Source organism: Penicillium vulpinum, assembly GCF_028829585.1.
Source record: "Penicillium vulpinum strain IBT 29486 chromosome Unknown utg000004l_segment0_segment0, whole genome shotgun sequence".
In the NCBI taxonomy this organism is placed as follows: domain Eukaryota; kingdom Fungi; phylum Ascomycota; class Eurotiomycetes; order Eurotiales; family Aspergillaceae; genus Penicillium; species Penicillium vulpinum.
Genome location: NW_026643244.1, coordinates 1,510,915 through 1,535,023, shown reverse-complemented (window position 1 = coordinate 1,535,023; position 24,109 = coordinate 1,510,915). Strand labels below are relative to the sequence as shown.

Here is a 24,109-nt window from a genome sequence, read left to right as displayed (position 1 = left end):
TTTTTTGATTTATTTTTAATTGACTTGCATGGATTTTGATTGGGTAGAACTAAATCTAAGTCTACCCACATGGCACACCTGCCAACCACGATGTTGTGGTGGGGTTTCCACGGCGACATTAAGTAAGCAATTGGTGTGGCTGGGGGCTCTTGGGGTCCACTCTGACACAACTGATATAGTACATTTCGTTTCACTGTCGCCTAGTTTCTTTTCATAGATCAACTATGATGTCCTGATGACCCCAATCGACAGGACGATCTAGGCAGATCTCCGGTTTCATCAACACAGCCGTCCTGATTGCCGCGGTGGCACTATATGGCGAGATCTTCCACTCTCACCAACCCACACCCTAGCGCAGCGCTGGCCCACGCGGCACACGGGCGGTTTGGGTTCCACCCGAGGGCTGTGACGTGGGTATTTTCTTCGTAGACCGTCGAGGTCCCCATCCCACCGATAGGATTGGTCTCGTACTGCTTGTATTTTGCCAGTTTCTGATTCTCAGCCCGGTATCCGTCATAAAATCGACTAGTGCCCATAGTGTTCGTCTTGGAGGTGGGAATCCATTCATGTGTGAACCATATCTGCTGCCATATTTGCTCCTTGTTGTAAACAACTCGTCGGAAGGGATTTGTTCCTACAACCTCACCTGCAGAACTGCCAAACAGGGCACAGGGGTGATGGATACTGCATTGCGCCATGGCCGTGATGGTACTGCTGAGCCGCGCAATAGTGGTGGTGGTAAAAAATCGTCGAACTGGAATTATGCGAGCGAATTCGTTTTCATCCCCGGCAACAACCGACTGGCAGATGGGAGAATAGCCGATGTGGGGAGAAGCACTTCGCATGCGGCCTGTCGAGGCCATTTCACCGGTAGAATCGAGGACGGACCACATTCTTGTTTCGCCATCCATCGAAACAGTGATGATTAGTTGGGGATGGACTGGGTATGCCGATGTGATATCGAGTATGTAGGTGGCATGGATTGGCCGATAGAAGTAAGGTGGAGGGTCAGGCGCAGAGGAAGGTCCGATGTTCCAGACAGCCACAAAGCCATTGCCGCAGCCCACTACAAGATCACTGGGGGAAAGCCAACTGACACATGTGCAAACCGTCGATGGGGGTCTTGCCTCAAACGCAGGCGATTTGATTTTGACTATATCTTCCACATTAGCGAGACTCGTGGAAATCTCTCAAAGGGGACACTCACGAAATTCTGTTTCTTGTGACCCTCCATCGATTTTGATATCCAGAACTCTGACATATCCATCCCCCCAAACTGTTGCGAGTAAACCAATGGATTCTTTTTCTTCTTCTGCGTCTTCTGCTCGTTTGGTCCGTGGCAAAGTACACCATACCATGCGTCTCAGGTCCCCCCAGTCAGCACACAAGACTTGTCGAAGCCGGGGTTTTGAGTTCATATCAAGAGTCATTGAAGGAGTCTCGCTCGGTTTGCCTTTGAATTCCCAAATCTGCAGAGCGCTGGGGAATGGCTCTGAAGGTTGAAACGATGAGATAGGCTCACTATCTTCGGATTTGTACTGGTTTTTCTGATTTTCTGTGATTGGCGCGGCCACAGCAAGATACTGGCTCAGACCATTCTGGTTTGGGGCCCAAGTCATACAATGTGCCTTTCGACCGATGTTTAATATCCAACCTTCCCGAATTCTTTTGGTCCCAGTTTTTGATTCGCCTGTTCTGGCGCCTGATGCCTCCCAAGCTTTTCCAAAGTCAAAAGACTCATGATAGCCCAGCTCGAAAAGTCGTTGATTATCATGCGGTCCCAGTAAAATGCCATGTTTTCGCGTATCTGGTTGAGGCAGGTATTTTTGGGACGCCATTGACTCCTCAATAGTCTCAATGCGCTGTCTCTTGCGGAACCTCTCGCCAGTGCCCTGGTCATAGTACCAGTCCCAGCCATAGGTGCTTTCTTTCGTAGCATCATCCGGGTGAACCCCAAATGTGGGTCCGTACAGATATTCAGGCTTCTTCTCTATCTCCTCCAAGATGAAACGAGATGGAAATACAGCATCCAAGCCCTTGTTCCATCGCATTCGGAAGTGGACGGCTGGCATCAGATCTCGATCGTCTGAGCCGAAAGTGAGATTGTAATAGGTGATTTTAGACAAATGATCTCTGGGCTCGATGATGCCACGAATGTGTGTCTCATCAGCGGATGGCACAACTGTACCATCGGCTCTTCGCTTCTTGAAGTTCAAATCGTGTTGGTATGACATCGAACGCTCTGCATGGCCTTTCCTAGGAGTGTTCCTGATGCCGTCGATCTCCATTTCTTCGGGGTCAGAGACATCAGCTTCTGATACAAATTCATCTTCTGGTTCTTCTTCAGGCTCCTCTTCTTCATCCATTACGTCGCCGGCTTCTTCGCCTGAGCCGGCGACAAATTCATCTTCTGAGGCTGAATCTTCTGTCCCACCGCGCTTCTTCTTCCCCTTGGCAGGGTCTTCCTGCTTGATGGAGTCCTCGTCGTCACTGATCCCAGCTGCCTTGAATGGATCATCGATGTATACTGCCCTGGGACCTTTGAGGCGTCCAGACCTGCGGCCGGAAGACATGTTGCTTAGATAGATCGCGTCGTTAACGGCAGCCAATAGCAACGGTAATGTACATGCGCAAAGCGAGTCACATTGAAGCTCAATAATACGCGTTTTATTGAGCAAAGCAGCTGAGATCTTGAGTACTGAGATGTCCGCTATTTGATTTGGGAGATAGAGAAGTGTGAAGCTTCAGCAATACACGAAGGTCAAGGGCGGTGACGCTAGCCCCAACATGGTTAGAGTTGTCGCCCTGTATTTCAGGCTCCAACTGATCAAACCCTCATTTTACTAACAAAATGAATTGATATTGCACTTCTAGATGGCTTCAAATCTACTCGGATATTCTGGTTGCTTGTCATGAGGTTTTCCAAGATTAAAGCTCACCAAACGACGTCAAAAGCCCCATCTTGATATGACAGCATGACTGTGCCCTGTGTACATACGAGCAAAATGCGATATATCGACGAGTGATAAGAGTGGTGTCAATGTACATGGTACGGTTTAGTTACAACAAAGAACTAGAATGGCAAATTCTCTTTTTCCGAAAGCAATGGCTCACCTAGTCTCTCACTTTCATACTATGAGCTCTCGAGAATCAGTTCTGACAGGATCTCGTCCAGATGTCTATGCATGGTGAAGTGTGTATCGCCTTCGTATAGTTTGAAGGATGGGCTGTTAGAAAGAAGCTTGACATATCCGTCATGGGCAGCGGCGAATTCCAATCTTTCTCTGCATGCCAGATATGGAGGTCCCGAAGAGTTAATAACTACCTGCTAAAGGACCAAGACCAACATGATGAATTGATTGAGGAACAGAGAGTCCACTTGCTGTGCATTTTATTTGAGCCGTTTGTACAGGGTGCTTGCCCCGTTGCATACGGGGCGAAGCTATTGTCACAAGACTGAGGCATTGACTTCGGCAATGTTACTTACGACAGAAGCACCTGGGCACACGCTAATGCATAGAGCCCGCCACCGGAGCCACCAATGACTGCAAAATGCGAGAGACTGAGATGGTGAGCCAGTGGCTGAAAATTGACGGGCCAGTCCATGATGCGTCGGTTAGATCGAACTGTGGAAACGCCGAAGCCTGAGCGCTCCGGGGCAATCACACGAATTCCGCGCTGGCGGAAGATGTGCTCTACGGCAGAGGCCTCAAGGCGACATTGGGGATAGCCATGAACATCGGCGGATAGCTTGTTCCACAGCCATATTCGGCATAGCCCAGGGTTGTCCCGTCCGAGAGCCGCATTTTTTGATCGACCCGCGAAGTTGTTGTTCTGGTGTATCGGCATTTTGAAGCTGACTGGATGTTTCTCATAGAAAAGTGTACTTTTGTGGTTGGATTCACGGTAGAAGAATGAGTCAAATTTCACATATTGATAGGCAGAGGCTTTGCTTGTCAGGGATACGAGGTATATGTTGACGCCAATAGTCCTTGGCTACAATGTGAACGTGGCTAAGCCTAAAACGTGTAGTATGAGCCACTGTACAGAGTACCTTGTATATCACAGATCGAATGTCATCAGCATAATATAATAAAAAAATATAAACAAAATGTTCAAATTCATAAGATGAGGAACAATGTGCACATAGTGTAAACATGGCCGACCGCCTGCACATCGGATACGTCAACTGCTGATCTTCCAACTTCCAAAGTTCTTGACGGACGTCTCAACTTGTCAACAACAACAACAACCACATCTCTATCATGTCCTTACTCGCTAGTCGCGGGCCGTCGCATAGCGGCGTTCTTCACGAATATGTATAGGCTACGCTACCCATTCTCAATGCCAAGCTAACACCCGCAGGCTCCCAAACTTGTGGCCTTTGAGTTCACCCCACCAACAGAAGGAATAAATAAGACAAACAGCCTTATCTTCGTGGGTGGACTGACAGATGGATTTTGTACTGTTCCCTATGTATCCAAGCTAGCGAAAGCTCTGGAAAATACCGATTGGTCGGTCTTTTCTGTCCTACTTTCATCCTCATATGCTGGATGGGGAGTCGGAAGCCTTGATCGCGATATAGAAGAACTCGGGCAATGTGTGCGGTTCATTCGCGATATCAAGGCGTCACGCCAACCCGGCGCACTAACAAAAGCTGGAAAGATTGCGATCATGGGTCATTCGACCGGAAGTCAGGATGTGCTCCACTACCTTTATTCGCCGAACCCCGTGCCGAACAAGGACTTTGATTTTGGCCTTCAACACATGGTCCGCCCTGAGCTCGATGGTGCTATTCTCCAAGCACCTGCCTCTGATAGAGAGGGTCTGGAGGCTATTATTGAATCCTCTTCGCAGCCCGATGAGCTCAGAAAGGTCTACGATCAGCTTGTCAGCTTTGCCAAGAAGCAACCATTTACAGCAGAGAAGAGCGACACAATTCTCCCAATGAACCTGACTGCAAAGCTTTCTTTTCCGCCCAACACGCCTCTCAGTGCCCGGAGATTCTTGAGTCTGGTCAGCCCTTCTAGCCCCGAAGAGCCATCTGATGACGATCTCTTCAGCTCCGACTTAAATGATAAGCGTTTGCAAGAAACTTTTGGCATGGTGGGCACGCGGGGTATTATTAAATCAAAGCTGTTGTGCTTGTATTCCGGTGAAGATGAGTATTGCCCGCATTGGGTGGACAAAGAATTGCTCTTGCGGAGATGGCAGCAGGCTACCGAAGCGGGAGGCGCCAAGTGGGATGCAGAAAACAGCGCTGTCATTCCTGGAGCCAGCCACAATGTTCATGACGAAGGTCAACAGGACCTCATTGATCGGGTTCTACGATACCTCCAGACCCTCTGAGCGCTGGAGGTTGATGATATATAGAAATATGAAATCCAGAAGACAAGAGAACGTTGAATTGATATCGACAATAAACAGGTCATTCAAACACCACCCAGGAGTGCACGGATTCGGAATAACGGAGGTCAGAAAGGGGTATATCACAGCACGGGCAGTAGGCAAGTCCAGACATGATACCATGCTGAACTTGAGGCAAAGATGAATCAAAGTATTGGTGCACCAAAATCTAAACGGCAAGGCCCGATTCAGACCTTCACCCACAAGCTCAACACGCCCTTAAGGTACTCGACAATCTCGGATCCACCCAGCTTGCTCTCGCCGTACAGACGGTCGACGAAGGTAATCGGACACTCGGACACCTTGTAACCCATTGCCTTAGCACGGACCATCATCTCCATCTGGAAGCTGTAGCCCTTGCTTTCGGTCTTGAGGATAACCTTCTCCAGCACTGACTTCTTGTACAGCCGGAAGCTACCAGTCAAATCACTCACACCGGGCATCAACATGACGTCCGCGATGAGGTTGGCAGTGCGCGAAGTGAACTTGCGGAACAAGTCCCAGCCGTACACACCACCCTTGATATCTCCGCGGTTCGCATATCGGGTTCCAGTCACAATGTCGGCGTCGGTCTCTTTTTGAATTCGGATCATCTCAGGGATGAACTTAGGGTGGTGGCTGAAGTCAGCGTCCATGATGATAACAAAGTTGCCGGTGGTATATTTCAAGCCGTGAACGTAGGCCGTGCCCAGACCGAGTTTTCCCTGGCGGGGCTTGAGGATGATGTGTTCGGGGCCATAGAGTTTCTGGAGCTGTTTCGCGATCTCGAGGGTGCCGTCAGGGGATCCGTCGTCAACGATAATAATCTCCCAATCCAGCTTCCTATAATTTAAAAAAAAAAGTTAGACCCCAGTACTCTTGAGTTATACCATGGTAAGCACATACTCCTCATTGAAAGTCCTCTGGATCAGCCAGACGATGATAGGGAGGTTCCTCCGCTCATTGTAGGTGGGAAGAATGACTGAATACTTGTTCTTTTCCGCGCTCATCTTGAAACACCGCAGGTCAATTAATAAAGTAAGGAGCGGTAATAGATCGGAGTAAAGATCTTATATAAAAAAAAGAGAAAAGAAAAGAGTAGGGACCGTATGGCTGACAGCTTGTCCACGGGTTGCATTCGGCAACGCCAGATCGCGGCCAAGTCGCCAGATCCGGCATCCACCGCCCTGGCAGAATCCGATAACTTATCGGGTGTTTTGCCTCGACTTCAGTGATAATACTTCCAAGATCACTCTACTTTTCATTCTAATTGATCTCAGAAACGTCTGAATAGCTGTGGAGATGGATTCGGCACCAGGAAAACACATTCGGAATATCTCCAGGTGTAAGCGAACACTTCATTCCCATCACATTTCAACTGTCCCTTACTGATTGCCTACGCAGCTTCTCGGCCCCGCAGCTCGACAAGAGGTCCTTTAGATGCATTTGATGAGTGAGCATAGTACCTTACTCCCACCGCTATATCCTTTCTCTTACATGATCTAGCCCTCTTGCTCTCCCTGAAACTCCCACATCACCTATCAAACACAAATCAATGCTTGGTGCCAACGACACCTTTTCCGGGGCATCCTTCTACGAGTTAGATCCGCTTGCACCAGACAATCTACCTGAACATGTAGAAAAAGACCTCTCTTTTCTACTCCGGCATAGCAATTTCCATCCCCTCTCTCATCTTGACATCCCTCCGCCACTACGATCTGAATTCCTTATCCTTAACCCAGGGGACCCTCTATCAACCACCCTAGGCACTCTCGAACAGCTATTGGCTGAGGGTCGATTCCTCATTGCGGCGCATTTCTCTGCTTCAATCTTGACCTCGTCTTTAATATCTCCGACGGATATAAAGATTATCTTCTCTCTTTTCTACACACGCCTAGCCTGTTTGGATCTGTCGGGCAATACAATTCTCGCAGCACAGGAATCGAAAAACCTGGAAGATTTGAGTTCGGTATTTTATTACATCGATCTCAACCTTGAATCGGCTGCAGTCGATAATGAAGGCCCAGAACAAGAACAAGCCCATACCCAGGATCCTCGTCATATTGTTCCATGGCCGCTTCGCGTATTGGCCGTTAGACTTCAGAGTATAGGCTTTGGTGACTCTCGCCGAAGTATTGGTGGTTTGTACGAAATTGGCCTGGAAGCACGCCGGGAGGTAATGAGAACCGGAGCTACTGAAGCTGAGCGAGAAGTATGGAGACAGCGATTGGCAGATCTGGGGATAAGGAGCGTGAATTCGCTCATCGAGATGGGTGACTTCGATGCAGCCAGGAGGTCGCTTGATAGCCTCCGGGTACCTGGGCCAGAGTCAGATATCACAAAATTGAGGAAAGCACTTTTGCTTTTACGGATCGGTGATCTGGACGCAGCAAGCCAGGTATTTAGTGACACTGATGAGAAAACAGAGGCTGCTTTATTGAAGCCTCTGATAAGCATGTCAGATGGTCGCTTTTCCGATGCAGTAGCTGAATGGCGCATTCTCGCGGAGGATAGAACAAGAACAGATGGAGCTCTGGTAGCTCAAAATCTGGCTGTGTGTCTTCTATACATTGGGCAACTTGACGAGGTATTTGATCCATACACCTATTTGCAGCGTAATCTGAACATATTGATTGATTGGTTGTTTCTAGTCTCGTCGGCTCCTTGAAGCCCAGATCTCATCCAACCAGTCATTTGGTAGTTTGATATTCAATCTGTCAACGGTCTACGAGCTTTGTACCGACAGATCAACTCAAATGAAGGGACAGCTGGCGGATATGCTATCAAAACAACCTGTCATCGGACAGACGAATCTAGATCGTCCAAACTCAGACTTGAAGTTATAAGGCGTTAAATTGAAAATCACTTCGCCCTGGGGGCCATTGAATTCAATCTGTCTACACACGATCTAATTAATTAATACTCCATGAATGATACCCGTCTGTTAATGATACGGCGTTTTTCCCAACCAACGCCATGCAATGAAACGAACGCCACTGAATGCTCTTATCCAAAGAAAGTCTAACCTGGCCTGTACTCAAACACTCGACGCACTTGGTTCCGGCTTGGGCGCGGCCTTCTGCTTCAGTCGCTTGATGATGATCCTGTCGCCTTCCCGCTCCCAACGAAGCTTCTCTTGCTCAACCAATTTTTCCCATGTCCAATTCTGTTCATCTCCTGTGCAACCGCCCAAAATCCAACTGATGTGCACGCTGAGGTAGGCACTGCCGACGGCCTTGAGTGCGTGCCTGCGCACTCGGTCTGCAGCCCAATTCATCACTGCACGGATATGAGAATCCACACTGTTGTGTAATTGCCAGAACACTACCCAATTATCTTGCATTAAGGCAGCCAAAACTTTATCCACTGTCTGTGACTGATAGGAATGCTCTTTCCGCGCCCGGGCGCGCAATTCAAATGCCGCAATCATATCTCCCTGCCGACAGGCATAATCGAGAATCAAGTATGTGACCAATTCCTTGGCTTCAGCGTCGGGTAGTGGGTGAGATGTGGAGTGCAGTTTATCTAGAACGTATCGTAGAGAGGGGAAGTATGACGGCGGGTGATGCGCAAGAATAGACAAGCGAATAGAGAAGACATGAATCCGCTGTGAGAATGCTGCCGGTGTAGTCGCAGCTGTTGCCAGAACGGCTTCGCGCAGCTTCCGAAGGGAGAGGAGGAGTGCGGATAGCTCTGTTGATGGTGGCGGGACGCCCTTCTGTGCGGGGTTTGATTTCAAGGGCGACCGAGAAGCGGGCGGATTGGAAGTCGCATCGTTTGAGGGACTTGTTGGAAGAGATGATAATGCTGCATCAAGGTCTTTAGAGTGGTGGGCGCAAAATTGCATGTATCGATCGACTATTTTGTCGAAGTACTCGGTCTGGATCTTATGGTCTAACAGTCTGCGAATGTTATGTTAGCATATTAGCATTTCGGAAGAGTGCGCATCACAAACGCACTTCTTATCCCCCTTGGAAACAAATCCAACATTTTCCAGGGAGTCAGATACGGGGCGTAAGCGACTCATCTTTTCCATGTGTTGACATGTGTTCCATGTGTTGACCTCGTTATGATCAACCGTTCATTGTAGTTGATATAATGTTTGTCTAGTTTGTTTCCTCCCACGCCGAGGTTCTTCCCAACACGGCGATTTCCACGTTCCCCCAACTACCCAACAACGCTTGGAATTAACTCCTGTGCTTTTGTATAATTATTTCTCCTTTTTCTACTTCTTCCACTTTTTTTTACTTTTTTTACTAAAGATTTCATCTGCTGACTTGTCTTACATATTCTATTGTTGGTCAACTTCAAAACATCCTGTAACTTATTGCATACTTGCATATCACATGTGATTATGCCTCGCCAACGTCGCCCTATTGAAGACCAGAAATTGACAGTAGATAGTCAGCCTGCCGGGATGACTGCTGTCGGGGAGGAGGCTCAGAAATTGGTAAAGCGACTTCTTCATTGGGACGATCTACCCCACTGGCAACGCGACAACCATCACATCCATACTGGATATCGGCCCGCCTCGTCCTCATTTTTAAGTTCATTTCAATCGCTGGGTTACGTTCACAATGAGACCGTCAATATCTACACCCACCTCTTGCCAGCAATGTTTGCTCCCCCCGCTGCATACAGACTCTACCTCTTGCTTTCTGCGCGATACCGGGATGCAGCCGAGTCTGATATCCTCGCTTTTTCCTGTTTCTTCGCGGGGGCTGCCTTCTGTCTTGGCATGTCTGCAACCTATCACACCATCTCAAACCATTCACCTGTGGTTGCACGTATTGGAAATGCACTCGATTACATCGGTATCGTGGGACTCATTGTGGGAAGCTTTGTACCTAGTGTCTTCTACGGATTTTACTGTGTACCCGAACTCCGGCATAGGTACTGGGCCATGATCTGTATCATTGGGCTAGGCTGCGTTATTGTATCCGCTTCTCCCCGGTTCCGCACACCTCGCTGGCGTCCGTTCCGCGCCACCATGTTTGTTGGGATGGGCTTGTCTGCTGTCTTCCCCGTACTCCATGGGGTTCTCCTCTTCGGACTCGACCGTATGCAACAGCAGATCGGTCTGAACTGGCTTGTTTTTCAGGGCTTCTTGTATATACTGGGAGCCGGGATCTATGCGGCCCGAGTACCTGAACGACTCATGCCCGGGAAATTCGACATTGTGGGGAGTTCGCATCAAATCTTCCACGTGCTGGTGGTCTGCGCAGCAGGAGCTCACCTGACAGGGTTGCTGAAGGCATTTGATTATCGGCACAGCGGGGCTGCCGAGACCTGTCAGATTCCACGCGGCTGAGTCGGGGTTCTGGCGCAACACAAGTTCAAGGTTGGACAACATGCTCATGGCAATTTTCTTTTTAAGAGGTAGCATGGAAATGTTCACGTTGTAGCGTACGTGGCGCGGCTTATGTTCAAGAATCTCTCCAGGGTCAAAAGGTCCCCCTGCTGACAATGACTCGAATTAGTATGTGCAACAATGACACAATGACGAATAAAAGAATGAAGCGGTGAGCGCATAATTTACTTGCAGGGACTAGACCCGGTCAGCCGATAAAAAAAAGACACCTTTTTGCTTCTATTTCACATGGTGTCGAGCGTTGTCCATTCGAGGCTATTGTACTTGTGTACCATTGGAGAGAGTAGCAGGGCCCCAGCGGGATGATCTTGAGACCAAAAGCCCTTGTTAGCAAAAGGTTCATCTGATTCTCCAATAATCCAGAAACTTAACCCCGAAATTGACGTTTATGATGTTGCATCAGGGTGTGACGACTATCAACAAAAGGACCCCTAGCCGGTTTCTCTTGAGGGACCCTGGTTCCTCATATCACGAGCTGTGTTCGAAAATAGCGAACGCTGTCAACCGAAGCAACTTTCCTTTTGCCGGATCAGGTTGGATCAGATTTGGGAATGAATCTGGAGGGAAGATGGTTCTTTTTAACCTCAGAATAACGGTTCTTGTTGGTCTCCCATGCATGGTTGATCAGATGGAACTGGGGTTTCACAGCGGCTGACCTCTTTATGCGGCTGCCGTCGGTACTGTATTTGAATGCCAGAGTGACATTTCTTCTCTCTGAAGCTTGAGCTTGTTTCTATATATACAAGGATCGGGTGTGGAGGGTGGGTGTGAAGGCGTCTGCCTCATTGGATGCGTGCGGTATCATTGTATTGATTCTGGATTTCTATCTCTAATTTCCCTATTTCTTTTTTTTTCCCCTTTTTTTTCTTTCCATTTATATCCATATATCACCGAACCCCGGGCATTGGTATTGTCTGATATTCGTATTGGGAGAGCCCACTAGCTTCTTTCGTGTTTTCCCACCCTAACTACCCCCCGTCCACGACCGGCACCAAACAGACAATGCTTGCAGAGTCCAATGGCAACCCATATGCCGGCGGAGATACACCTAAACTCCGAACTGCGTGCGAAAACTGCAGGCAATCCAAGGTGAAATGCAACCTGTCTGGTAAGAGTGTCTGTACTCGTTGTCTACGTCACGGCCTACAGTGCCAATACGGATTTGCAAATCGATCTGGTAAACCAAAGGGTAGCAAAAACAGAGCTACTCTCCGCAAACTAGGTCAGCTGCAAGAAGAAAAACCCACGATGCGTGGCTTCCGCAGTAGTCAGCTTGTTGCCCCTGTGGCCGACATGGAACCACTAGTTGGGAATAGCTATGGCAATCATATTCCCGACCCAGGAATCGACAATGATGTAAGTTTTTCCTTTTCCCCTTCCCGCTTACCAATTCGGCAAGTTGTTAATAAACCGCCGTCCTATAGGTCTGCTTGATATCAAATCAGCCAGGGTTCTGGGAAAGTCCCCGAAGCTTCGGCAACACAGGGACCCTAGAATCATCCGTCTGTCCTGGGCAGTTGACGACAGTTGATAGCTCTCCATTCACAGATCTCGTCGATCCATGTCCTGCTCTCCCAGCCGGCCTAGGATATCCACATACGCCCGTGACGCCGACATTTCTGTCCGGAGAACTAGCCGACGGGATGGGCAGTCCATCTCTAGCCGGTTCTGTGACTTCACCGTATCCGATCTCGCCATGTGAGTGTGTAGATATGCAGCTATTCCACATGAACCGACTGAACCACCTCCTTGCTGGATCAATGCCTCTGCGGCTCGATCACAGCCTACAGACAATCAAATGCACATTTTGTGCCTGCCAGATGTTCCTGCAATGCACTAAATGCCCTAAAGATAGCACAAACCTGCTGCTGACCATCTCGGTACTCAATCTCACCCTCCAGCTCTTTGAGTACTGGGTTTCGCGGGAGACGTCTCGCGCACCGCGGCCCGAACACGGGGTCGATATCCGCTACGGATACTATGAGATCTGCCACGAGGAAAACAGGCAGATACGCAACTTCCTACTCCGGGGTCTGTTGTTACAGTGCCGGGATGTATTGCTGGCTCTGAAAAGCACTGCTAGTGCTACCGATGTTCAAATCCCCAAGTTGGACCACGAAGGTCCAGCAGAACCGAAACTATCAGATAAGCATGCTCAGCACTTGGCTCCCTCGGAGCATTTCGGCTTACTTGCCGACTTGGATAACGATATTTTGGGCGGCACGCCGAGAAATGAAGGACTGCTTCCTATTATTGCAGGCTATGAAGCTACTATCTCGGCATTCTTACAGTCGACTTCGTGGGGGGAGTGTATCTGTGGATCTGGACGAGCGTTGCATGACGAATCTCTTTGAATTATACCCATGTATGGGGGGAGGTTGACTGTTTTCTGTCGCTACTGTACGCTATGGAGGAGTGTAGAGAGAAGGTGGAAAAGCCAGAATTGGGATTTACGAGCTGGACAGTAAACGCAGATCGGCTATATTAACCGAAAATTGAAAAAAAGAATTTCGCCTACATATGTTATAACAGTAAAAAGTAACAATCTTTACCAAAAATGAAACAAATTGTGCTCATAACACCCCCATCTCTACTATGTATACCCCACAATCTCGGTCCGGAGTGAGCCTCGGCGATCCCAGGGCCCAGAGCCGAGAGGTTCTATAAGAGCTTCCCCTCTTACTTTACACAAGCTCCAAAGCTCACCTCTGACTTGTCCCCTCATTCCAAAAATGGCTCCCTCCGACCGTCTCAATCAGGTTAATGAACACCTCAACTACCCAGCCGGCCTGCTGGCAGGCCAAGTAGCCATCATCACCGGCGCCGGCCAAGGCATCGGCGCTGAAGCAGCACGATTATTCGCAAACGAAGGCGCCAAGGTCATAGTTGCTGACATCGACGCCAGTACGAGATCCACAATATCACCATGTCACTCCGTATCCACATATCTAACAACCAAACAGAGAAAGCCACCGCCGTCGCCGACGCAATCAACTCCGCAAAGGCCGGCCGCGCCCTCGCCGTCGTAGGCGACATCCTCGACAGCAACTACATCACCGAACTGGTCAAGCAAGCCGCCGACTTCGGCAATGGTAAAATCCACATCATCGTAAACAACGCCGGATACACATGGGACGGCGTTATCCACAAGGTGAGACACACAATGTTTCAATACAAAACAAATATATATTAAGCTATAGCACTGCCACTAACGCAATTTCCCCCCACAGATGACAGACAAGCAATGGGATACCATGCTAGCGGTCCACAACACGGCGCCGTTCCAGCTCGTTCGCGCCGCTGCGCCCTACTTCCGCGTGAAAGACAACGAGCCGCGCGTAGTGATCAACATCAGCAGCACCAGCGGCATCCACGGCAATGCGTAAGTACCCGATTCTCCACGTCCACTTCTCCACTCCTCCCTTTTCATTCCCAACGCCCAACACCGCGTTCTAGACTCATACTATCAAATACTAATCGGCCCCCCAAAACAGAGGCCAGGCCAATTACGCAGTCGCCAAAGCCGGCGTCGTTGGTCTGACCCGCACCATCGCCAAAGAATGGGGTCCAGCCTTCGGTGTGCGGTCGAATACCATAGCCTTCGGCTTCGTGACTACGCGTCTGACCGCCGCCAAGGAAGATGGCGCTTTCATTACAGCGCCTGATGGGACAAAGGTTGCCCTGGGCATTCCAGGCAAACAGCTTGCGACTAAGATCGGCGAGCAGAAGGAGGAGGCTGTTACTTACCCTGATATTCCGCTCGGAAGACCGGCGACGCCTGTTGAGGCTGCTAGGGCGGTGTTGGGTGTTGCGTCGCCGTGGTTCTCGTATGTTAATGGGGAGACGATTCGGGTTACTGGTGGGCGGAATATGTAGATTGGATGTAATAGCGGTGTGTGACGGATAGATCCGGGTTTAGAGCTGGATGTATGCGAAATGGAATTCATTGGTGTGCTGTATACCTGCTTGATTATTGAAAGTCTGTAGAAAGTTATATATATCGTTGAGGGGGTGGGATGTAATGCACGATGTCACCTTAGTACATATAATTAACGAGATGCAGTGCAAAACTCATCTCACACCCATCTACCATCAACTCGGAATCACGTCTTGCGTCCTTGGGCAGCGGTTTCACGGCACGGGCCCATCACACGAAATCACCCCCATATACCCGATCGAGTCTTGATAGTGTAACGTTGCACTGGGGAAAAGAGGTGAGATGGGTAAACGGTTGATTTATGTTAAAGTAGAAATGCAATGGTGTAGATTGTCAAGTATATGCCACACCGTGGTATCATATCGTAAAAGGGAACAAGTCCCGAAATGTCCCGCCAATGCGAAAAGTCTATGCACATAGAAACGAACTGTGATCGCCCCTTGGGTCGTCAAAATAACAAAAGCCTCCCAAAAAAATGATAAACACAGAAAAAAAAAAATCCAACGTGCGTTCAACGCCGACTTGAAATGTCCAAAATACACCCCAAAAAGAATAATAACCCCGTATTTCATCAGCCCGCCCAGGGGCGTATCTTCAAATCATGCTTCCCAGTGTATTATCACGCTAGAAAATGAAAAACGTAAAAAAACAAATCCCTCCAGGTATGTGTGGAAATATTAAAACAATAAGAAATGGGACCCGGTCGCAAGGGCGACATTGGACTGTAGTCAAACGGTCCATGCAAGGTCAGAGCTGGGCCAGGGAATACCGTGGTCCAGAGTAATAAGAGTAGAGAAATATGTCCAAAGGGCAAAACAAAAAAAAAGCTGGCCGAGTCCAGTGGATCATGATCAACGCGATCAACTTTTTTTTTTGTTGTTGTTCGGCAGCTTTTTAAAAAAAAGGTGTCCGCTCGGTGGCGGAGAGTAAGGGATCCCCCAAGATATGCGAAAGGAGATTCCCCCGAGCATTCGATCAAGGAATGGCAAAGTCGAAGTTTAAAAACAAAAGCGTGCGGGATATGCAGCTATGAGGCAAGGAGCAATTAGATGGGGATCTCGTGCATGTCGGGGTAGTGGAGGCCATAAGCAAAGGGATCCGCGGGGAAGAAGGGCTCCGCACAGACGGACGGGAACATGGCCTTGCAATCGGGGACCTGCTCCGAGACTGCGGGCGACATGGTATCAATATCCGAGTAATCCTCGGTGATGGCCGAACCGTCCGAAGCAGCGGACTGGGAGAAGGCCGAGTATTGCGCGGAGTCCAGCGACGAGCCAGAGGTCTGGGCATACAGGGGTTCCATCGGTCCCATGAACATTGGCATCTGGGGCTGGGGAATGTAATCGATATGGGACGGCACCCAGGGAGTTTGGACCATGGGATTCTCCGTGAAGCGGGGGCACTCCATGATGAGCTGGCGTAGCTCTGGGATGGAGATCCGCTTGATTGGGTCAAGCTCGAAGACACGGCTTAAGATACTCACCATCTCGGAAGAAAGAGGTAGAATAGTCTTCAAGAAGAATGGGTCCTTAAGGTAAGCCTGGAATGTGGAATCCTCGATCGAGGCACGTTTCCATGGGTTGCGACCGCAGGTTAGATTGACCAAAATCACGCCCAGACTCCAGACGTCGTTGGCAGCGGACATGTAGCAGGACAAGGGTCGGGCATTGGATTGTTGGCATTCTATTTACGATCAAACAGTTAGCTAGAATAACAGAAGAGAGGGAGGGGTAATGTTTTTTTTTTTTTTGAAACTTACCAGGCGACATATAGAAAGTAGAACCACATCCAAAGTCGGTCGTATAATAATCCGTCGTGGCGAGACCAAAGTCGGCAAGCTTGACGGTCATTCCATTTTCGGTCACGAGGACATTCTCAGGCTTGAGGTCCCGGTGGTAGATCCCGAGCGAATGGCAGAATTGGACGGCATCCAGGATTTGGAGGAATACACCCTTGGCCAAGAAGTCATTCCCGACAAAGTGTCCCTTATCGGTGATGTTAGAGAACAGGTCTCCTTCGGGGCAATATTCCATCACGACGTAGGTACAATCCACGGAATCCATGATGCGAACTAAGGGAACCACGTTGCGGTGTTGGCTGGCCAGGTGATGCAGTCTAATCTCGCGCTGTTGGAACTTGAGTTGACGGGCATCCAGACCATCTTTGCAGAGGACCTTGACCGCAAAGACTTCGTTGGTGTGAATGTCCACGGCGGTGTACACGACGCCATAGGCTCCAACACCCAGGACTCGGGTGAGTTCCAGCCGGTTGGCTAATACGAATCCTAGACGATCCTCTGGAGCATAACGGCGTGGAGCCGGTGATGGTGGGGGTGTTGGTAGCATGGCCGGGTACATTGTCCTTGGGGATGTGTTGTGATGGGGGGATCCAATGGTCCTCTCGGGAGAAAAAGAGAGAGAGTGTGTGAGAGTTGTAGTCAGAATCCAGGGAGATTATAAGAGTCCTAAATCCAATATTCAAAAGGAAGCCATGCCAATCCAATGGTTTCAAGATGGTCCAATCTAGGTATCCGTTTGGTCCGGTTCTGGTTGTGTTTGATAGAAGTCGAGAGAGAAGGAGAGTTGCACAGCCAGAACGAAAAACAAAAACAAAAACAAGAAAAACAAGATAAAAGTCGATATATAAAAGGGATTTGAAATATACAAAGTGATGTAGAGAGAGAGAAGGAAGATTATATGGATTATCAGGCAGATGGTCGCCTCGTGGTTAGACAAAAATGGGCAAAGCGCGCTAGTCAAAAAGGAAATTGGGAAAAATTATATTAAAATTGTCTCAAAAGGGAAATCCCAAGGAAAAAAAACAAACCAAAATAATCCATGATGCGTATATAATTATAAAAGAATAAAAATAAAATAGGCCATGTGTGAAGCGGTGTGGCCGAGTGCGGTTAGACCAATCATTATGACTGTCCTGCCGCCACATTCGATGATTCGTGGGGATAACGACTGGAGACTCCTATTTTTTTGTGGTTGCCACTTCCATATCCTTCTAGGCCTAGTGTGGCAAGGTCCACGTATTCCTATAACGGTTTCTGCCTTGAAACCTCCTGACACACATTTGCCAACGCATAAGCTCCCAGCCCCGCAAAGCTATGGCATTTGGATTACTTTGTCATGTCTAGATCAGAGTGGATGTTTTGAATATGCATATCTGTCCTTGTTTGGTATTTAATATATGTTATAATAATGTACATTATTATATGAAACATCTAATGTACTTCAAACTTCTACACCGTCCTTTACATAGACAAATCTAACTTTATCCCGAAAACCCCCCTAGGCTGACTCGGGTCTAGACAGAAACACTAAGAACAGTGAGGCGATGATGGAGGGCCGCTATGGTCAACCATTCGAGAAACCCCCCCCTAAACAGTTAAGTGGGGAGAGAAAGGGTTGGCGCTTCCCTGCTGACTAGTTTCTGCACGGTCCATTCGTCTCTTCTTCTCCTGGCGCTAATGTACCATGACCATCTAGGACATACACTTCTCCCATTGATCTCAGCTCGTATTATTATTGGCGTTACGCTGGACTGGGACCTATTTCTGCTTTTCAACCTTGGCCCTCTTCTGTGGCTGGCACTCTTCTTCTTTTTTTTCTTTTTTTGTTTTTGGTTTATTTTTTTTTAGCACCCGTCAGCGTATCGGCTCATAGTTCCAACGTATACTCTGTTCAGCCTACAGCCTACACCTCTATTAGCCCGAGACAAGAACAGCCCCCTGCAAACATAAAAAGTTGCCTCGTCGAGTCTTCAATCTTACTATTCTCCTTTGTTCTCCCACTTGCGTCATATACCAGGCAAGGGCCATGTGCTGATCCGAGTCTGATTCGAAGGTGTTCCCGCCCCAAATCATCCCGGGTTATAAAAAAAAAAAAAAAAAAGTATGTTGGATGATAACTAGCCAATGGTATGAAGTGTGTCAATACTCCCTATGTACAAGAGTCTATCACACTCTATTGGTACTATTGCGGTGTGAGCATGACAGAAAAAGAAATATAATCCTCCCCCAGCTAGATCGACCCGGTAAACCCGCAGCCAGTCCAATCACCTGATAGGAGATCGGTTTACGATTCATCACATTGTCGGTTCTCAACACCCGAAACCTGTATATGCAGACATTCTGTACAATAGCGACTAGTCCCATGTACGGAGTACAACTAATGTATTTCCCTCTTTTTATGTCACACCAAGGTGTAAACAGCTTAAGGGAAATCTTGGACTGGTGTGATATGATAGGTGCCATACCTATTCTGTAGGTGATAGACGCCCGTTCCCCTTTGTGTGCCGTGCCTTGCCTGGCACAACGATTAATGTACCCCAGGATTGACAATGCAGCTGGCTCATCCAAAAGACCAGTTTCTCATTTCTCACTAGTAACCCGGGCCGTTGCTTTTTTAGGGTGCTTTGCTTTTTTTTTGGTTGATGTTGTGAAGTGTTGTCTCCCAGTCTGGTTTCGGCTTCTAGTTTCGGGGTCTTCTCTTGATTTCGGGGTTTACAACGCTAGGATATATCACTTCATACAATTAGTTACCTATATTGTATAAGTGTGCTTAATACTATGGAGTATATGTAGGTGTATCTTGTAAAAGGGGGCCAATGTCGGAAAACGAACTGTCCCTACGGAGTATAATCCTGTGATATCCAGCGTCCGCCACAGATCAGCTATATCCCCGTGCCCAATGGGCACATTTCCCTCCATTTCCTTTGAAACTAATATCCTATCCTTGACCCTTTTGCCTCTTAACGCCCGAGATGACTTCTGCCCTGCAGGTGGCGGGACCCACAATATAAACCCAGCTCATCAATGATTTTTTACCGAACATCTTTCCGATAGACCAATAGATCAATAAACCGGCGCCGGAGATTAAACGTCCCCAATTTTGCGGTCGCGGACTCTGTTGCCACGGATATGCTGAGTCCCGTATTCAGGCTTACTTGTGCGGCAATGTACGGCATTTGAACCCCCGACGATTGGCTATGGATTCCATACGGTGGCAAGGACTTTCTGCTGATCGCCATTGCCATCGACCTTCTGGAATACTCCACTTCCGTAATTGTACTCATGTTTTGTATATCTTGTATATGCTATCATAACATCGGATGCTTCATATGATGACTGATGATGTACATCCGTACATCGTATACGTGGAACCTGCAAGTACCGCGTAAACTGAATCACATGCAGCACCAAATCAGCATGGAACAGATATCCTTGATTGCTTTTTCCTAACACTAGGAGTCCTCCAGTACGTGCAGAAAACCAATATCTTCCAATTCCGTAGCCACCCGGTCTATAAGCAAATTTCTAGGCTAAAAAAACCCCCCCCCAATCGGCACCCAAGTCCAAAAACCCAACACCCTCCCATTTGCCAACAATTACTCAACGACACGTCTCCCAATAGCCCCAACGGCCAACAGGGAAAACCACGAGCGCAATTCGACAACTCCCGCCTCTGCCGCCCCAGGAGAACACTCGAGACAGGGAGGCAATAGTCTGCTCTAGTGCCATGTACTCCATACTTACCAATATGCGCAGAGAAAGCATCGTGCCAATCGGAGATGCTGGCATTCCATCATCGCTCATCGATCGTACTCTGTAGTTGAGGCAAGATAGACTTAGACTCTTTCCCGAATCCAAGGCTCTCTTCATTCCCCACAACTCAAAATTGAGAACCTCCCGATCGCGGAGGGGCGATCTGGCTGTAGCTGAAGTGCCAAAACTGGACTAAGACTGAGTCTGGTTTAGGGTCGATCTGGAGGGGCTGAGTTTGTGGTTTGGGGTCTAAATGGGTTTAAATTGGGTGCTGTGTTTTTTTTTTTTTTTTTTTTTTGGACTGGGGTCTGGACTTGAAAGGTTTGTTTTCTTTGTTGAAATGTGCAAGAATGGTCGACTGCATACCATACTCTGTACACGTAGTACTAGGGGGGTTTCTTTGTAGGCTACACAGAACTATGCTTTATGCTCCCAGGAATGGGTGGACAAATTCCAAGCCACCCCCATTTCGGCAGGAGTCGTTGAGCCGAGGATGGACAGGGGTTAGTGAGTGCTTTGTGGAAATGTTACATGTGGATTTGCATTTGAGAAACTACCTAGGTAGATGCCTAAGTTACTGTCGTAGTTTGCATATCGACAAAAAAAAAAAAAAAAAGATCAACTCCCACCATAACGCCGATTCCTTCCAAGCTATGCCGTTTCAGAACTAGGATTGGACAACCTGGTAAACCTCGGAGAGATCAAGATACAACCCTTGCAGTAAGAGTCTCAGTTTCGGGCAACTGAGTTACACCCTCGGCGCCAGGAATGGGTGTTTCAAAGCATCGGCTGGCGTAATCCGTTTATCAGGGTTAAGACTCAAGCACCGGTCGAGTAAGTCCAAGAACATTGTCAGTTCTTTGACCTCGGCATCCGGCATCCCACGTGTTCCTTGTGCCATGAGGCGTGTCTTCAAGTCGCGTTTCGGTTTCTTGAAGTCCATAATCTTGGTGCGGAGACGGCCGGTGATCTTATCTGGTTCCACGCTGTGAAAATTGAACTTTTCATCAAAGTGAAGAGGCGACAGGGTTCCACGGCGAAGAAGCTTCGGTGGGTACTTGCCTCGGCACTCCATGATAGAACGCAGCATCTGGTTGTTGTCTTCGCCGGTAAAGAGAATCTTGCCGGTGTACAGCTCAAAGAGGGTACAGCCAATGGACCAGATATCGATGGCATAGTCATAATCCATACCCAGCATGATTTCTGGGGCACGGTAGAAACGACTGACAAGGTAAGGCGTCATCTCATTCTCAGAGATCAGCGTCGCCGAACCCAAGTCACAAATTTTCAGAATGTTGCGTTGCTCGTTCACAAGAAGATTGTCCGGCTTGAGATCTGCATGCACAATGTTACACCGGCGAAGGTGACTCAGCCCAAGGAACATCTGTTGACCGTAGGCCCGAACCGCGCGTAGGTTCAAGCCAACGTCCCTACCGAACTTTTTCAGGACCTCACGCAGGTCCATACTGAGGTTCTCAAACACCATGCACAAGTGACCCTTGTGTTCGAAATGTCGGTCGAACTTGATGATGTGCATTTTCTGCTGGGGGTCGGCTTCCTGCAGTTGCTCTAGAAGGCTTATCTCCTTCGAACCAGACTTGCGCATCATGTCGTTATGGCGAATTATCTTAACAGCAACCGGAGTTCCTGTCTGCGTATCAGTTGCACGTACGACCGACGAGTACGTTCCCTTGCCAAGGTTTTGATGAACATGGTATCGCCCATTGATCAGCTCTCCAAGGCGAACGATGTAATAACCTTCCGGATCGTCCCAGTTATCCATCATGCTAACGTCCAGTTCTCTGCCCTGAGGTACAGCTGTGGCCGAAGCACGTGCCGGTTTGTCGTCAGGCACTTCCTCTGCAAACATATCGTCGTCATCGTCAGCAAACATATCGAGCACCTCGGTCTTCGGCAGTGGTGCCGGGGGAGCACCAGGGAGGGGAACATCCTGCTTGGCAGATTTGGTCTCATCGTATGCTGCAGAGGACATGTCGTTCTTTGCATCCTGTAGATCGCCATGCTTTCTCCTGTCTTCCTTCGTATCAAGAGTTGGATCATAATCAGCAGCAGAGGCATCTTCCTTATCCATACCGGCAACAGGTGCATTGGCGTTGATCATGTCAATGTCTTTTTCAACACTAAAACCAGGGAATGCATCCGCGGGTTGTTCAAAGGGGGATGCCCGTGGAGAATCTATTGATTTTACAGGCGTCAGTTGCGTTGATATCAAGGTAAGATGATCAGAGGGAAACCTACCAGATGCTTCCTTTGCGCTAGTTGGCTCAGTGCTAGGCGTAGATGAATCGGTTTCAACCTCACCGACGTTCAGTGCTTTGAGATGTAGTGATGTGGCTTGGCTCCGGTGCTTCGCCCGAATAGCTTCACGGCGTTTACGGCGAGCTTCGAGTGCCTCAATTTCGCTAATGGGCTCAGCAACCTCTGGCTCTTGCGCAATCTCCGGGTTAGGGGCGGTTTCTCTGAGATAAATGTTAGTTGCACGGTCTTTCTCGTCCGTGATATAGCAAACATACTCGTCAGTCACATGGGCTTGAAGGTCAGAAGAAGCCTGCACCTGGGTCTTTTGTTTTTCAGCACCAAGCTTCAAGTCCGGAGCGGCGATCGAGGCCTTTCCTCGTTCCCTCACCAACTGTTCAGTGGGCAAGCGCCGTCCGATATCCACTGAAGGCCTGGCATTAGCCACGTTCGAATCAAGTTCATCGCCTGAATACTGCTTGGATTTTCTCGATTCACGATAGGGGGAGCGGCTGCGGCTGCGGCTGCGCGTGCGTTGCCGCTTGTCCTTGTGTCGGTCGTGTCGGTCGTAATCATCACTGTATCGTAGGGCCTCTGGGTGAGTCTTTTCACGGACATAGTCGTAATAGGAATTCGGGCGCCGGTTAGAAGCGGGTCTGTCACGGCGTCTGTCGTCGTACCTAGACCTGTAGCGCGGCGGATGCTCATGACGGGGTCGCCGGTCGTAGCTACCGTCATAAGACTCGGGAAGATCGGCGTGACTGCGCTTCTGAGACCTATTCTCTCTGTAGGGCGAGCGAGAGCGGGATCTCGAGAGGGACCTGGTCGGCGACCTCAGTCGGGGTGGCGAGCGAGTGCCTTTCAACGACGCGGGAGAGATGGGAGATCTGGATGCAGAGGATGGGCTAGCTCTGATGGGACGGTCAACGCTGGTGCCATTAAGAGGAGGGTTTGACGCAGTTGCCTTCGTCTCTGGGCCTGATTCGATGATCTCACCCTCAGAGGGGACCGATGGGGACCTCGACCTGGGATGCGACATGCTTGCGATATTCGAGGGAAAACAAGGCGCGTAGACAATATTTCTTCTCCTGGGTTCGCCTTCACTTCACTCGGTCTTTGGAAGAAGCTTCAATAATAAAGAAAGCTCAGTTAGCTGAAGCTCTAGCGACAATCAGTCTTCTCAAAAGGGTTTGTGAAAGTCCAACCGGCTGTAGGAGGCCTGTCTTCACACCAAAGCCTTGTAAAGGTGATTAAAAGTCCAGGCACATAGCTTGTCGAAGAAAGACAAGCTGGACAGGTAGATAATACCAGATGCACAGGATATCGGCTGACAACAAGAGATAATATCGCAGTCATGGCTGGTTGGCGAAATGCTCGATGGTCGAGACGGGGCAGAATTGGCGCTTATCCGTTTTAGGTAGGCGGTGAGTCAGAAGGTGATCTGCCTGCCTGTGGCGGAGAGCTTTAGCCGTGTCTGGTCTATATTACAAGTATTGCCAATACCAGTTTCTGATAGACAGCCTCTTTCTCCACGGAATATATCCGTAATTGTGTGAAATATTACGGGATATAATACAGCTAGTAATATTTACTCAAGTAGCCCCAATAC

At 48.8% G+C, this 24,109-nt stretch overlaps 11 protein-coding genes across 11 annotated transcripts; 5 read left to right on the top strand and 6 right to left on the bottom strand.

Annotated features, from left to right (window-relative positions):
* Positions 1 to 311: 311 nt before the first annotated feature.
* N7479_009135 (transcription factor TFIIIC subunit TFC6) lies at positions 312 to 2,573 on the bottom strand (the record flags this gene model as incomplete). Its single annotated transcript, XM_057256828.1, has 2 exons — positions 312 to 1,153; positions 1,208 to 2,573. The coding sequence occupies 2 exons, from the start codon at positions 2,571 to 2,573 to the stop codon at positions 312 to 314; spliced, it is 2,208 nt and encodes a 735-aa protein (XP_057104286.1).
* A 560-nt stretch (positions 2,574 to 3,133) lies between these two features.
* N7479_009134 (alpha/beta fold hydrolase) lies at positions 3,134 to 3,849 on the bottom strand (the record flags this gene model as incomplete). The annotated part of the gene is made up of 2 exons (XM_057256827.1): positions 3,134 to 3,227; positions 3,488 to 3,849. 2 exons carry the CDS (start codon positions 3,847 to 3,849, stop codon positions 3,134 to 3,136), a joined length of 456 nt encoding a protein of 151 aa, XP_057104285.1.
* Positions 3,850 to 4,265: 416 nt separating this feature from the next.
* On the top strand, positions 4,266 to 5,349 carry N7479_009133 (uncharacterized protein; the record flags this gene model as incomplete). Its single annotated transcript, XM_057256826.1, has 2 exons — positions 4,266 to 4,319; positions 4,366 to 5,349. The coding sequence occupies 2 exons, from the start codon at positions 4,266 to 4,268 to the stop codon at positions 5,347 to 5,349; spliced, it is 1,038 nt and encodes a 345-aa protein (XP_057104284.1).
* Positions 5,350 to 5,594: 245 nt separating this feature from the next.
* On the bottom strand, positions 5,595 to 6,395 carry N7479_009132 (dolichyl-phosphate beta-D-mannosyltransferase; the record flags this gene model as incomplete). Its single annotated transcript, XM_057256825.1, has 2 exons — positions 5,595 to 6,228; positions 6,292 to 6,395. 2 exons carry the CDS (start codon positions 6,393 to 6,395, stop codon positions 5,595 to 5,597), a joined length of 738 nt encoding a protein of 245 aa, XP_057104283.1.
* A 545-nt stretch (positions 6,396 to 6,940) lies between these two features.
* Positions 6,941 to 8,231, top strand: N7479_009131 (uncharacterized protein; the record flags this gene model as incomplete). Its single annotated transcript, XM_057256824.1, has 2 exons — positions 6,941 to 7,972; positions 8,037 to 8,231. The coding sequence occupies 2 exons, from the start codon at positions 6,941 to 6,943 to the stop codon at positions 8,229 to 8,231; spliced, it is 1,227 nt and encodes a 408-aa protein (XP_057104282.1).
* Positions 8,232 to 8,422: 191 nt separating this feature from the next.
* Positions 8,423 to 9,421, bottom strand: N7479_009130 (uncharacterized protein; the record flags this gene model as incomplete). The annotated part of the gene is made up of 2 exons (XM_057256823.1): positions 8,423 to 9,287; positions 9,345 to 9,421. 2 exons carry the CDS (start codon positions 9,419 to 9,421, stop codon positions 8,423 to 8,425), a joined length of 942 nt encoding a protein of 313 aa, XP_057104281.1.
* Positions 9,422 to 9,739: 318 nt separating this feature from the next.
* N7479_009129 (hemolysin III family protein) lies at positions 9,740 to 10,696 on the top strand (the record flags this gene model as incomplete). Its single annotated transcript, XM_057256822.1, has 1 exon — positions 9,740 to 10,696. The coding sequence occupies one exon, from the start codon at positions 9,740 to 9,742 to the stop codon at positions 10,694 to 10,696; it is 957 nt and encodes a 318-aa protein (XP_057104280.1).
* Positions 10,697 to 11,758: 1,062 nt separating this feature from the next.
* Positions 11,759 to 13,110, top strand: N7479_009128 (Zn(II)2Cys6 transcription factor domain-containing protein; the record flags this gene model as incomplete). Its single annotated transcript, XM_057256821.1, has 2 exons — positions 11,759 to 12,112; positions 12,181 to 13,110. 2 exons carry the CDS (start codon positions 11,759 to 11,761, stop codon positions 13,108 to 13,110), a joined length of 1,284 nt encoding a protein of 427 aa, XP_057104279.1.
* Positions 13,111 to 13,488: 378 nt separating this feature from the next.
* N7479_009127 (SDR family NAD(P)-dependent oxidoreductase) lies at positions 13,489 to 14,632 on the top strand (the record flags this gene model as incomplete). Its single annotated transcript, XM_057256820.1, has 4 exons — positions 13,489 to 13,660; positions 13,720 to 13,907; positions 13,987 to 14,138; positions 14,251 to 14,632. 4 exons carry the CDS (start codon positions 13,489 to 13,491, stop codon positions 14,630 to 14,632), a joined length of 894 nt encoding a protein of 297 aa, XP_057104278.1.
* A 1,106-nt stretch (positions 14,633 to 15,738) lies between these two features.
* On the bottom strand, positions 15,739 to 17,050 carry N7479_009126 (serine/threonine-protein kinase; the record flags this gene model as incomplete). The annotated part of the gene is made up of 2 exons (XM_057256819.1): positions 15,739 to 16,376; positions 16,453 to 17,050. The coding sequence occupies 2 exons, from the start codon at positions 17,048 to 17,050 to the stop codon at positions 15,739 to 15,741; spliced, it is 1,236 nt and encodes a 411-aa protein (XP_057104277.1).
* A 3,942-nt stretch (positions 17,051 to 20,992) lies between these two features.
* N7479_009125 (putative serine/threonine protein kinase (Prp4)) lies at positions 20,993 to 23,539 on the bottom strand (the record flags this gene model as incomplete). Its single annotated transcript, XM_057256818.1, has 3 exons — positions 20,993 to 22,440; positions 22,504 to 22,724; positions 22,779 to 23,539. The coding sequence occupies 3 exons, from the start codon at positions 23,537 to 23,539 to the stop codon at positions 20,993 to 20,995; spliced, it is 2,430 nt and encodes an 809-aa protein (XP_057104276.1).
* Positions 23,540 to 24,109: the final 570 nt, after the last annotated feature.